The 14222-nt window shown below is 45.9% G+C and overlaps 1 protein-coding gene across 8 annotated transcripts in view; it reads right to left on the reverse strand.

The window, feature by feature from the left end:
- CADM1 (cell adhesion molecule 1) overlaps positions 1-14222 on the reverse strand; it is a 344102-nt gene that overhangs the window by 14132 nt on the left and 315748 nt on the right. For 5 of the 8 annotated variants that reach the window (XM_067751101.1, XM_067751094.1, XM_067751100.1 and 2 more), the window contains one exon: positions 899-1030. In XM_067751101.1, the coding sequence (XP_067607202.1) occupies positions 899-1030 (132 nt within the window). Of the gene's footprint in view, positions 1-898; positions 1031-12766; positions 12821-14222 lie in introns of all 8 variants that reach the window. The other 3 variants (XM_067751098.1, XM_067751093.1, XM_067751095.1) reach the window with 1 other exon arrangement.

Raw genomic sequence — 14222 nt, forward strand, 5'->3', positions numbered from 1 at the left:
GCTGGGCCTGTGCAGCACTCATTGAGGGACCCCCAGTACTGAGGGCCCCAAACCGTTTTACGCTCAAGACGGGCACTTCGGATTTTAAAGGTGATTGTCAAACACCTTGGACCTCTGTTGCTGTGCTCAGGGGACCCTCCCCAAGCCCGAGTTCTACAATCAAGCAGACTGCCAGTGCCTGGAGTTTATACTATAGGAAAGGCTCGGGAGCCCACTGCACAGCACTTGAGAAAAATACCCAAGAAAGACAAGGGCCGACAAACAAAGGGAAGGATAAATTATGGAGGGGAGAGAAGAGGCTCAGAGCAGCATGGGGCAGAGAGGAGGAGCCTTCCCGAAGATGATTGCCCATCCAGACGGCACAGCTGATAAGTGACATGATTAATGGCAATTTAAATCAATTGCACTCATAATTTTAAAAATACATATTTATGTGGCTTTTAAGGCACATCAAACCAAGAAAGTATCCTAGCTGCTGTGACCAGCTTACCCAGAGTTGGGGGTCGGAGAGCAGGACTAGTCTACCTGCATCCCGCAAAGCAGAAGGTTATGCAGCTGCCTTTTCCCTCTTTATCATTTAGGGGTTTGATAAACCACACCTCACACACCAGCCCCTCCTAATTTTTACTCTATCCCCAATAATGAACTGTAGAATAACACACCTATGAAGCTGTTCATTTAGAGAAAAACCCAAATCAAGGAGTGCTACTCATCACCTCTCAGAGTCCTAATCAGCCGCTGCTAAGATTTCTATTTTTTTCTCTCCCAGTTTCAGGAATCAAAGAGGCTGTGTGGCCACAGAAACCGAACTGCCTATCAAGGACAACCTCGCCAAGTCCCCCAAAGGCAGGCGCCGTGGTGCTACGAGGCCTCCTGGCTGCCCAAGCGCCTGGCTTACCTTTATGTCTGGCAAAATAGCGCCCCAGGATGATGAGCAAACACAGCATGGCAAACACCACCACGGCCACGACGCCGCCAATCACGGCGTGATCCACTGCCCTGATCGCGCCTTCTTCACCTGCTCGAGAATCTGTTGAAATCAGAAGAGGAATAGGGATGTAGAGGGTATTGTGAGACACCAGTAGCCCTGGCGACACTGCCTCCAGGGTCAGAGGTCACCTTCTTTCTTAATGGAAGAGTCAGAGAGAACAGTCAAGATGGATCAAGTTCCACCGAGGGGACCTGCTCAGCGCTGCCTCGATCTGTGCTCCCCTCGAGGCATTTCATTCTAAGCGGCATCGGATGCTAACGCATGTAAACAAGCTTAGGGCGGAGGGAGAGAAGAAATAGAGTCTGTCCAGTCCTGACCTGGTCTTGGCATTCCCTCTCTCTGTAACCAGCTGCAGGTCCTATTCAGGAGGCCGACCTATTTAAGGGCGCTCAGAATGGCACCTTCAGGCCGTCACGGGAGCTGTGGAGGGCTGGCTGGAGCATCTTTCTAGAGATGCCCAGGGACTTATTCCCTGCCAGGCATTTGCATGGGAAAAGTAAGGAGCTCAAAAGCCCCAGCTGCCTAGAGATAAAACAAGGATTAGGGAACTAGAGGCAAGTGACATACCTGCTACATTTGGGATGTATGAGGGAGTAAGCCTCAGTCTAAAAACCTATTTCAAAAAAGACAGCAAGGAATAATTGTCCATTGCCACAGATGGCTTTTCTTTTATTTATTTAACACTTCACGATGCAATTAATTCTCCTTTATAAGCATCACTCCCTCGGGATGTCTTCTTTCGACTGGGGAACGACATGTTTGGCTGGGGGACAACTCCAGAGTGAACCCCGAATGAGCTATGGCCATGCAGAATGGATGTATGGCAGTGTGAACAACTTTAATTTAGGAATGTGTCTACCTCACCCCTTGCTGAAATCCTAATGGCACCCGAGATTTACAATGTAGTAAAAAACAATTATTCTCCCGTTGATTAATACATTAACATTTTGGAGTGGAAGCTAAACCATTGTCTTTTTTTTTTTATTGAGTCAAGTATGACACCTCCATTAAAATGATTTACTAGCTGCACCTTACAATTTAAGCACAGCAGCAACAGAAACGGTAAAAAACTTTTAACTTTACATGATTTGTGAAGTCATATGTGAAGGATTTACCATTTAAATCTTTCAGTACAGGAAGCGCACGGCCTATAAATCTGTCCCCGTAGCAGTTGCTGGACGCCTAAGAGAAATGCATTTCACCAGGAAGACGGAGAGTGCAAATTCGAGTCAATTTTTAAGAAAGATTTATCTCTGTCTCTCTCCAAAGAACAGAGCAAATCTCTGAAGCCTCCACCTCTAATAATATTTGAAGTTTATCGATCAAGTGTACAGATCCGTGACAGCTAAAGGTAATGGTGCTCTTTTGAGCCGAAACCTGATACAACGCTCTCAGCAGGAGGGCACGATTTACACTTTCTATCGATATTTCCAATTCTACTCTGAGATTAAGCACTGAAGGATGTGGGGAAATAACTCGTGACTGAGGGTTCCATGAAAAGTGCTTTAATTAAGAGTTTAAATTAAAAAATGAAGTATTTAAAGTATTTCATTAAGTTACCTTTGAAAGGACGACAAAAAAAAAAAAAAAATCCCCAATCCAAACCCAAACAGAAGTGCCAAATCAGAGGCAGCAGCGGGTCGCCCAGGACAACAGGGTGAAGGGAGTTTAATTGGAGAATGGAGATGGGTTGGAGGCGGAGTGCACTGCAGCCAATTAGCCCACTCCGTGATGTGTGGGCCCCTCCAGCCACATGTCTAACAAGCTCCGCTTGAAATGTGGCAGAGTGGAATCTCCCTCCACAGCCCAACGCGCTGCCTACTGCAGAGGCAACAGCCTCTGTGTCTTGAAAGTCATTTCAGCGAGGCAGAACTCTGCTACGGAAACTTTTTTTTTTTTCTTTTAAGACAACAGAGCTTGTTGAAGGGGAGCGTGCCCTGGAGGGCGCCCCTGGACACGGGGTATCTGCTGGAGGATGGTGCTTTACATGCTGGAGACCCTCACCCCAACTGCACACGTTCAAAATTGCTCAGTGGGAGACCAAAGTCATGGAAAAGCCAGAAAGTTGTGCTTTCCCTAGGGAGCTGTCAAAATAGGGGACCTTGTGGGAATGAGAATTAGCTCATCTCCAATGGCCATGAGCTTCAGACCTATTGAGAGATAAGGCTCTTTCAACTAAGGCTCTTCCAACTAACTCCCTGTGTCTTAGAATTGGGTGATGCCAGCTCCTGAGCAGCGGGGAAAGTTAGGTACAAGAGGCGAGAGGTGAAGAGAGGTCCCGTCCCAGGCAGATGGAGGGGAGGGAAGCTGCCCCAGCACAGGCTTAACCCACCGGGGGAAGCACTCCCCTGTCCTCTGTTACAGGACTGACTTCTCCATGCCTAGGCACAGGAACATTCTAGAAGCCTAGGAAAAGAGAGCCAGAGAGAGAACAGGGGCGAGGGAGGGAGAGAGGGAGGAGAGATGAGGAAGGAGGGGGAAGCTCTGTGATAAAGAAGAACCAACCAACCAACCTCACAGGATACGGATCTGTGGGATTAATTTTTCCAGCCAAAACCATTCTTTTGACCTTTGCTCCCCATGAACCTCAGAGCTGAAGAGGCTCAGTGCGGCTCTTTCCTCCCTGCCCTGTGCCCACATTAAATACCTGGGTTCTAGTTATCTTCCCTACCCTCAAGGACATACATATTTTACAGTTACTTATTTATAGGGGTAATCTCTCCAGCTATCTTCTGATATTCACTTTGATCAGAAAGTTTACTACCACCAGTTCATCCCCGGGACATCTTCCCTGCCTTCAGTCACTGCAGACGGACCCAGAAGGTAAGTGATGCTGCATTTACAGGGCACAGTGTGGGTTGCAGCTCTGCCCCGCCTCTTCCCACCCCTGGCCTGCCCCGGGGTTTACTGCAGCGGGCACTGATGCAATCCTGGCCATCCTCCAGCGCCTGGCATGGCCTGGTGTCCGCTATGAAGAGTGGCGCTGTTTCCAGACTCGCCTCACTCCTTTTTGTGTGTCCACGTGTGGGTTGGGTGGGGAGTTTTTACAGTGCCGTTGATTGGTCCAAGGTGGTGAGGGGTATAGTTGGAGGCTGGTTACCTACCCCTAGAGGCTGTGGACTGGTGCCTGGCTCACTGCACAAAGCAGTAACACAAGATTCTACACAGAGAGGCACCGGGCTAAGGGAGTAGGATGCAAACTGGAACCCAGGGTAGTATCAGCCACCAACAGGAGCACGGCTCTGACAAAGTCCATCGGCTCTGTGGCCTTTCCTGTTCTGCTCACAGAGCAAAAGCTCTGGCCAGTTCCGTGAGCGATTACCTCGAAGACAAAACCCTGGGAGAGTCTATGACTTTCACCATCATCCACAGATCCCTCTCCTCTTGGGGTGCAGACCCTTTCCCTCAGGTCCCATGAACGTGACGGGGGACATCCTCTCCAGACCTCGGGCTACTTTTCTGAATCAGGCAGAGAAGGAGACCTACAGATTCTGCAGCTGTCCTCAGCTTCTACACTGAAAACTAAACACTAGCAACATGGCCGATCCTCAGGCACGTGGACAGCTCTTTGGTTCAGAGGGAGTGTTTTCCTGTCTCTAAGAGACACGATTGCTCCTCTCAGTAACGGGTGTAACAGTGTTCGTCCTGCTGGGACTTAGCTTTTCCCCGTCACCGCAAAGAGGAAAGCCACATTTTGACTTGGTGTACATTTATGGCACAGAGGTTATTCCAGCCTTGAAGAACCAAGCAAGTTTGGGTGACACGTTCCGACTGGACTGTGGAATGCCATCCCGGATCACTTCACACGGGATTTCAAGTAACTGAGGCGTTGTCCTTCCATGAGCCTGATTTTCAGGGGCACTTTGTAGATGCTGGGAAGTGTCAACTCAGAGTTGGGGCCCAATCCTTCCTGCCTGCACTGTCCCGTGCTGCAGCCCCGTCTATGGCTCTAGGTGTAACACGAGACTCTTTAAGGACAGCTCAGTCATGAACTGTTTAGTATTCGTGAGTTAGCTCTTCTTTGGGCAAAAAGCTGGAACAACTTGGCTCCAGGTGAGGGTTTACTGAGCTGCTTGCAGAATTCTAAGTTGGCTACTACTGCTTGGGTCACAGCTTCAACCACATGGGGTTCCCATTAGCATCTCAGAAACCGCCAGGACAAAAAAATTCAAAGACTCTCCCAAGAGTGATGGCCCAATCTGCTCAGTTTTCTTTACTTTGGGCCAGGTGGCCTGGCTTGATCCTGTCCTCGTGGGCAATATGCAAGGGGGAGTTCTGAAGACGCTCGTTCCTTAGGGTCTGACAAGAAGAGTGACGGCTAGTGGAACTTCAGCCTCCTTCCCCACCCTGCAGGGGCCTCCTTTTCTCTACTTGTTCTTACTTCTCAAATGACTGACTGCCGGGGCTCCGGCAGTCACGCTGCCTAACAGATCCCGGTTGCTATGGCTACTTTACCACCTGGCACGGGATGCCTGACATCAACTGCCATATGAATGCCTTAATCATGGATCTGCGAAAAGCCTGGGAGGCTCTGTTGCCCGAGGCAGAGATCCGTGGATAGCTAGGGAATGGCCAGGATGTCCTAGACAAGCTCCTGGCAGACAGCGACGTGGGCAGAGGGGCTGCTGAGCAGACTGCCCGCTGCAGCTGCAGCCGGCCTACCTTCAGCCCAGGCGGACACTCACATTGCCACCTCGGAGAAGCTGAAGTGTGATACAGTAATACGGTTCGAGCACATGGCGGAGGGCGGGAGGACCACCCTGCCCTGGCTTTCCTTCACCTTTCAACCCACCCTTGGCCTGGGCTAGAAAGCACGCTTAAAAACTTGTGAAGAGCTAGACACTCCCCTTAAATGCACATACTATTTTTAAACAAAGGTTATAAACTACCTGAGGTCTCATCTTCAAAATTAATACCTAAAACATAGGGGAGGTTCTAAGGAGATAGGTCTTCCTACCTCTATTTATTGGACAATTCATATGCTCAACCTTCTGTAATTTCTCTATCGATGAATAGCTGGGAAAAAAGTGAAGCTGTTGACTTTTCACAGCAGTTCTGTCACTTGCTTTAGTTCTAGTCTTTTTCCTGGGCTGCTAGACAAGCCAGTTTAATTAGAAACTTCGAGAAGCGGTGTTCATGGTGGAATCGCTGCCCCCTGCTTCCTAGGGCTGTAGGGATTAGTCTATTGCATAGGAAGCTTAGTGACTATGATGTCATTTGTTACTTCTTACTAGAAAGAAAGAAAAAGCCTGACAGTGGATTTTCCACCTCTGAGACAAAACCAAAATCTGACCTCAAAGACAAAACAAAACCAAGCCGCAAACCTGGCACCATCTGCAAACCGCAGCTTCTCATTCTCATCACCTATTGCAGCTCCCGCCATGGCAACAAAAATAAGTGTGCATTTTAAAAAGCACAACTTTATTACTGAAGGGGAACAAACTGAATGGCATGCGCTGACAAAATGCCACATTATTTGCTAATCCTAATATGTTATTCTTCTTTAAGATTTGCTTTTCTCAGCAGCAATTCAATTATAGATGCTACAAATCCTTCTGACATTTAATTCCCTCTTGTCAGAGAGTAGTAAATGTATACAGTACATGCACAGCTTTCCCATTAAGATGTTAATATATATTGGAGCACACTAGCCTCCGTGCAGCATAACATTTCTTTTCTGTCTTCTGAGAAAGTGGAAGGGAAGGAATAAATGTAAGGCAAGAAAAATCATGAAGGTTCTCACACAGCATCCCAGGCATCTAGGACTACCCCTCGGCTGCATCTCATTCTAGCAACGTCACTGCAGCTATGCTACTGTTTCAAAGGAACTATGTTAAGCTACTTAAAGGAAAACTGCAGTCATCATCATCATCATCATCCTGCCACCCAGAGCTCCGCAGGTATTCACTGAGATCAGAAGTACCGCACACGGGCTCTTAGGCGGTTACTGCCTATGTTATCCTCCAGAAACAGGCCCGAACAGGAGATGCAGGAAGAGTTAGGACCTCACATCCTGTATGGCCCGCTGGGAAGTGCGCTGGACTTGCCCACAGATCTGGCCTAGAAGCTGGGCTTCACTGCTCTTCTGTGAGACTTCAGGCAGGTCAATCAGCTACTCTGAGCCATGGAACACCATCATACAATTCACAGGGGTGTTCTGAGAGGCCAGTGCGTCACTGAATATGAAGGGGCCTCTCTGGGCCAGGGCTTGGCATATCATAGGCCCTCAAGAAGTGTTTGCCAAATTGAAATCTGCTGTAATAAAGCCTACAGAGGGCTTTATTCCAGTTCCAATCACTGATTCCAGGCAAATACTTACTAGCTCTTGGGGTAAGGGTCGTACTGCACACTCAGCATTGTTCTCAGAGGGTAAGATGCCCCACAGACACTAGCTGAGTTGAAGTCACCAAACCCCTTCTTTTCATTTACGTAGAATGGCACACAGTGTGACTGGTGGTCCTGGGTGGTGGTCAAGGCTGTGAGCCTGGCAGTCCTGTGAGCCGCCCAGTCCAAGTTATCACTCAGGTGTACCATTTAAGTATCAGGATATTAAGCTCTTGCTGTCAGCTAAATATGAGAACAAGATTTTTTTTTTAATGTTGATTTTTCTCCCTTCTCAAGTAACTTGATTTTGTTAATGTAACCAACAGTGGAAATGACTTGATGCAAATCCTCCCAAAGACATTAATCATCACCAAAGAGACCACAAGGCACACTCCCAAGTCCTCCCTATTCATCTAACAATAAGGACTTAGAAGTGTGATTGCCTTTTCCATTTTAAGCAACAGGAAGGCACTGAGGATGAGACTGGAGTTTTCCTTAAAGGAGTATACATCTGATAAAGAGAACAGGGTTGTAAAAGTATTTCTAAACATACATTTCCCACTAGAATCTCTCTCTGGAGAAAGATGCTTCAGTGGACCTCAGGCATTTGGGGGTGTGAGGATGGATTAATGAATATGGTGAAGTCACCCCAAAGCAGTGTCCAACCTGTAGAACTGGAATTCATATTTCGTGTTGTAGCCTGCCAACTCTTTAATTTGGAGGAAAATTTCCTATTTGATGGTCTCCTTCCTCCCCATGGGGGAAACAGCAGCATGTTGGATTATGGGAAGATCAGCAATACCATGAAATTCAAACTTACATCATGGTGGCAAAGTCATGGCCAAGCTGGCACGGACCCAATATGATTTGTCAGTCCACTGCCTTGTACTAAAAGGAATTATAAAATAAGGTAATCTACACGTTTTAACCTTCTGCAACTCAATACTTTCCCATGGCATTTAGGACCGTCTCAGTGGGAAATCCATCCCATAATTTAGGAGATCAATGGGACAATGGCACTGAAAACATCTGAGCAGAGTTTAAGGTCCCCTTTGAATGGGAACGAGCGTGATTCAACGCTGGAAGAGATCTTTCCCCGTCGTCAGCACGTGGCTCTCTACCTGATGGGCTCTGGAGAGCTCAACATTCCCTGCTTCATTCCTTGGATGCACAGACTGAATCGAAAAGGGTCCAAGAGGGAAAGAGTTCCCAAGAAGATACCAGGGCAAAGGAAGTGTGGATCTCACAGAGGAAGGATAACCACTTTAAACCTAAGTCTCGGGCTTCCCTGGTGGCGCAGTGGTTGAGAGTCCGCCTGCCGATGCAGGGGACGCGGGTTCGTGCCCCGGTCCGGGAAGATCCCACATGCCGTGGAGCGGCTGGGCCCGTGAGCCATGGCAACCTAAGTCTCTGTTTCCTGAAGAACCGGGAAGACCCATATGTTTAAATTCTGATTCTGTCTCTTGAGTAAATTATTTTAACCTCTGGAGCCCCAGTTCCCTCATTTGTAAACAACCTCTTCCTTAACAGTCTCCCAGGATTTTCATGACGATCCTCCCATGGCTGGCTCATGCTCATCTCTTGGTCCTCCTGTCCCAGTGGCCTCCCCTGGTGAGCATTTCTAGGCTACCCTCCACCTCTTCCCAGCCCCAGTCACTCACTTTCACTTTACCCAGGTTTATTTTTTCCCACAGCATTAGTCTGACATTATCTTGTGTTTTGAGCTTGTCTCCCTGACTGGAATGTAACTGTATGAGGGCAGGATCCTGGCACGTGAAATCCAGGGCAGCTCCAGCCCCTGGTTGGTCTTGTTCACTGCTGCATCCCTGGTGCCCAGGCCTGAGCACAGCACACAGGAGGAGCTCAAACAATTGTTGAATGAATGCGGATCAAATGAGATCCTATGTGTGCATAAGCTTCCTGAGCGGTCAAATACTATACAAATACAAGCTAAATGAGACCTCACCTGCGATTTAGGGGCCAGATCTTGAATTTGTCTACATAGTCCAGCTGGTTTTTGATGTTTTTCTTTATCATCATCAATATTACTACTAGCCTAACAAAAAAATGCAATTGCCTGTTTGCCAAGTCTGGGCCATACTTTACGTGGGAGCCAGTAAGGAAAGAGTCCCCCCAAATGCTATGTCTATTGACAGTTTCTTACACACATTTCAAGCAAGTTCAGCCGGACTTTGCGGACACTCACAACAGCCAGATGGTCTTATATCCCACCCCAGAACTGATCATCTGGATCTGAAGGCCTTTAAGTGCTTCCATGAACTACATCTAGACCATATTTTGAGCCCGTTTCCTCTGTAATCCACTTAAGGGACTATAGCCGGCTCACCTAGATTCTTCCTTAACACCTGGCATGGATTATCAAAGCCACTTAGAATCTGCCTTCCATCCGTACTTTTCTATGGACTGTGAGGGAGATGTTGATTTTTCCAGATCACTTTCTTGTATGTAGGGCCAGAGTTGAAAACGTGTCTCTCTCCGGGAAGCACGAGAGCTCTGAAATTTCTTGTTGGTGCCTTTGCTTCCAAAGCAGAAGCCTGACGGATTGCTCTGATTGTGCCGGAGGGCCATTCCCTGGCACGCGGCATATTCACCACCACACTCCACTAAACAGTCCCCGAAGGACCTTCCATTGCTGAAGGGAGGGAGGCAGTTGGAGGCATTGTTTTTAAAGTTTTAAAATAAAATAGAAGGATAAATAGGCTTGAAGCTATTCTATTCCACATGGGTGGCAATAACCACCAGCTGTCACGGGGAAATAGCAGATGTAATTGATAAAGCAACGCAAAACTCTTGTGGATCCGTCATCAATAAAGTTAACACCCAAAAAGTCAATGAAAGGGTTCAAAGTGGAACTGGAGAAGCTCCCCAGGTCCTCCAATAATTAAATCACTGAACTACACACAAGCATAATTTTTTAATGCAGATTAAAGAGGAGGATCAGCTGGGCCACTTGCTTTGCCGGGTGAGGCTGGGGCACCATATGGTGCTGAGGAAACCGGCATTAGCTGAGGTGGCACTGGTGTATGGGGGAGGAAGCGGGACAAGGGGCCGGCAGAAGACGGACCATCATTATTGTGAAGGAAACGCAGGATATAACATTTATCCATAATAAGGAAAGAATGAAGTTTCTACCCAGATGGAGCAGGGAACGGATGGTAATATTATTCATTACCACAGCTTAGCATTAAATGTACAACACCTCCTCTAATTTATTGATGGACTGTTTAAGACGGGTGTTAACCTGTTTGTCTTGTATTATAATTGAATTCAGTCTCTAGGCTACAGAAATTTAAGAAGTTCATCCTTTCTCAATCAATATGCTCTCCTTCAGTGACCCATTTCAAGACAGCTTCATAAAAAGTAATGTATTTTGTTTTAATAAATTTAAACACTATGACAGCTGCTCAATTTTTATCGGGTGTTTTTTTTTTCCCCTTCAGATGTCTCTTTGCTGCCGAGTGAAGCCATGCTCACAATCAATAGTAATTGATTAATCAGCATCCCCTTTGAACAAAGGTGCTAATCAGTTTTTGATTAGTTCATCAAACCAGATGCAAAGGCAGCCCGGCCCCAGCCTGACAGATCGTCAGGGTTCTACTTGACTTATGGCTCCCTCGCAATATACAACGACAGCGTTCCTGGACGGGGGAGGGGAGGGGGACAACGTAATTATTAATTTAACCAAATTATTATGAACACAAACAGTTGTTGGCTTATCACTCCCGACTCAGGGGTGATTGATAGAGCTGCAGCAAGGCTGCCTCTGACTTGGTGCAGAGCAGAGAGACCTGGAGTATTCCTTCCTTGATGATGCTCGGGGAAGGGATAAGGGCTGATTTCGTCCCATTTTCCTAAAGAGGAGAAAAATGACTCCTGCATATGAGTGATCCTGTCTGGCTGATATGCTGAGAGGGATCAGGGCCAAGGAGAACTTGGTCCCTTCTTCGGATCCTTGAGAAGATACAATTGCCACTGTGTCAGAGGGCCGTTTTATTTAGGGCCAGGATCGGAACTGAGGAGTCAGTCTTCTTACACTCAGCATGATATTCCAAGCAGGGAGAAGGACTCATTTGCTCTTATTTCCCAAAAAAAATCAAGCTAACATTTTTGAAACTTCTCTAAATATACCACCACCAAGAGGCAAAAATAAAACACTCCTTTGATGGCTGGCTACGTTTCTAATCTTCTATTTATTTATCTATCTAAACTCCTTGGGGTTTGGAATTCATTTATTCGTCCAACAAGTATCAGCTGCGTGCTTATGATACGACAGGTGTACAGCAGTGAACAAAACCAATATGGCCTCCTGGAGCTTCCACTCTGTGGGAAAATCCATCAGCCAGGTTCAAACTGGGACATGCTACATAGCAGAAAAATAAAGGCGTCCCTGAGGTTTGACAGAAGCACAGAGGAGGCAAGAAATCTATCGCTTGTGAAAGATAGTGGTACCATCTTATTCTCTCACTGGGTAAGACCTGTAGTTAAAGCTGCACCTTAGCAACCAGCTATTCAAGGGAGCTGCAGTGAAATCTCTTCAAGAAGGGCAACATGGAACCCTTGTTTCCAAAAGGCTGGAGTCAGCATCTACAGTCCTCTGCCTTGGTTTCTCCTGATGAGGAAGGGCCCTTCCTTATTGACTTATTAAGAAGCAACTGATCAGAATGTTTCAAAAGCTGCAGCTGGTTGGCAGTGAAGTCCCACAACATCATGGGAGCACATATAATTGTTTAGCTCTGACCATTTTAAATCTCCTTCCCCTCCTTTATAGGATATGCTTCTTATTTTGGATTAGTAACACCTAAATCCTGGAATCAAGCATGAAACCTACTTTTGCAAGAGCTCAGTGTGCTGTGAAAAAGGTCTGAGGTGGATAATTAGTTTGCATCATGGTGTGTGACAAAACAATTGCCCCCTCTTTCCTTCCTTCCCCTCCCCTCCCCCCCTTCTAAGATTAACTATGACCTGGCTTTTCTAGTCTATTCCACAGAAGGAGATGGTCAATATGAGGTTTTTTTTTTTAAAAAAGATCTTGTCTCATAATCCAACATCCTTAAATAGCTTTGAAATAAAACAAATTTCTCATGAACCATTACATGCCTAGAACATAAAAATTATTTTAAGCCACTGAACAGAGTGGCTTTGGTTCAATCCCAAAGATGATTCAACCTGGAGGTCATTATTGACCTGGAGGTCTTTACAGCGGTCAGCCCCCAATCTGAAATATACACACAATATACAACCTGAAAATACACAGGGAAGAGGGGTGGGGGGAGGAAGAAAGTGTTAATAAAAATCTGTTTTTTTCTTGAGTCTTAAAATCCACAATTGCGAATTGACTGCTCAGCGATCCAAATGGCTGTGTTGTGGAAGTGGATGGAGGGCCCACAGGTTGGACACTGCAGAGCCTTTTACCTAATGACTAGCCCTTACCTGAGAGGTCCTCACTGTCCAGTTCTTCTGCGGAATTGGGCAACTGAGTAAGGCCTTACAAGTAAAAACAAATCGTTTTTCTTTTCATTCCTCAAGGGACATAAACAAAACACTTAAGAACTGAGGATGAATTTCTTAAAAAAAAACATGAGCCAAATCTCTTGCCATCTCTCTCTCTTTCATGGATAGCTTGAATGTATTAATCCGTAAGTACGTTTCTCCAATCATTTCATTTTGTTATAGATACACAATTGAGGCAGAAAGATTCCTCAGTCTCCACTTTCAAAGCACATGAAACATGAAGGTGAATATTTCTAATCACTCATTCATAACAGCATGCAGAAAGCAAAAAAAATAAAGCCTGATTGTTAGCTATTGATGTTCTGATAGATCTCTTAAATACAAATAGATTGAGATGTTACATACGGATGTATGTAAGTTTTAGTTCACATTTCACTGTAAATTGAAATCCTTGGGCAAGAATGACAAACACAGTTCATTATCAATTGATGATGATCTGGGATCATCGATTTCAAAATGGTATGGCATCTGCTAACTGCAGTTTGCCTTCATCAGAAAATCTGATTTGCAAAATGGTTTTTTTTTTCAAAAAGAGAATTTCAAAAATCAGTGGTATTCCTGAAAAAATGAAACCCTCAAAGCTGAAAAAGCAGTTAGGTCAGGAGATAATCGAGTGGAGCTTGAAATGCCTGTATCCGAGTTAGCACCGATGTTGGCCAGCTGGGATGGCTCTCGGCTAGCTCTGCCTGGAAGGAAAAGAGGTGACGGGGAAAGCAGATAAACCATGGGGGGCTCAGTTAGGAGATGGCCTCCCTCTCCTCTTCCTGTATTTGCAGGCTGCTCCTTTAATGAAGTTAAAAACACCACAAAGTCGTGTCTGGTTTGTGCAGACCTCCAGGTCTTCTCATTGGCACAACAACTGGCTAATCCTTCTCTGATGAGATTTGTCACTTTTGAAGATACTTGTGGACCTATTAAACAGGAATGAGGGGCATGCCTTGTTTCTTTGTTCATCTTTCTCTTCTCTTATAGCCGAGCGCAAAAGGTAAGCTCAGTAAGTATTTGCTGAATTAATGATTTGGGAGTAATGCTTAGTGAACTACCAACTAAAACAAATGTTCTGGAAACAAGCAATGTCAAACTGACCGCACTATTCAGAAGCTCCCAAATCAACAGAAACACTTAATGTAGAAATGGACAGTAAAAGGTTGGATTTTGTGAGTTGTTTTATAAAGAAGCCAAAAGAATATTGAGAGCTAGGTTGGTGCTGTGAAAGAAAGCGTCATACCAGCTCTTGAAGAATTTCCATCATGACCCTTGCCAATATTCAATGGCACGTGCCAATTAAAAATGGGATGATTTGAAGTCCATGGATGTTCCCAAACTATGGATTTAGGCAACTATGGGAAAGCAATGAGTAATGCAATAAATTATA

This window comes from Pseudorca crassidens, chromosome 9 (genome assembly GCF_039906515.1).
Source record: "Pseudorca crassidens isolate mPseCra1 chromosome 9, mPseCra1.hap1, whole genome shotgun sequence".
Taxonomy (NCBI): domain Eukaryota; kingdom Metazoa; phylum Chordata; class Mammalia; order Artiodactyla; family Delphinidae; genus Pseudorca; species Pseudorca crassidens.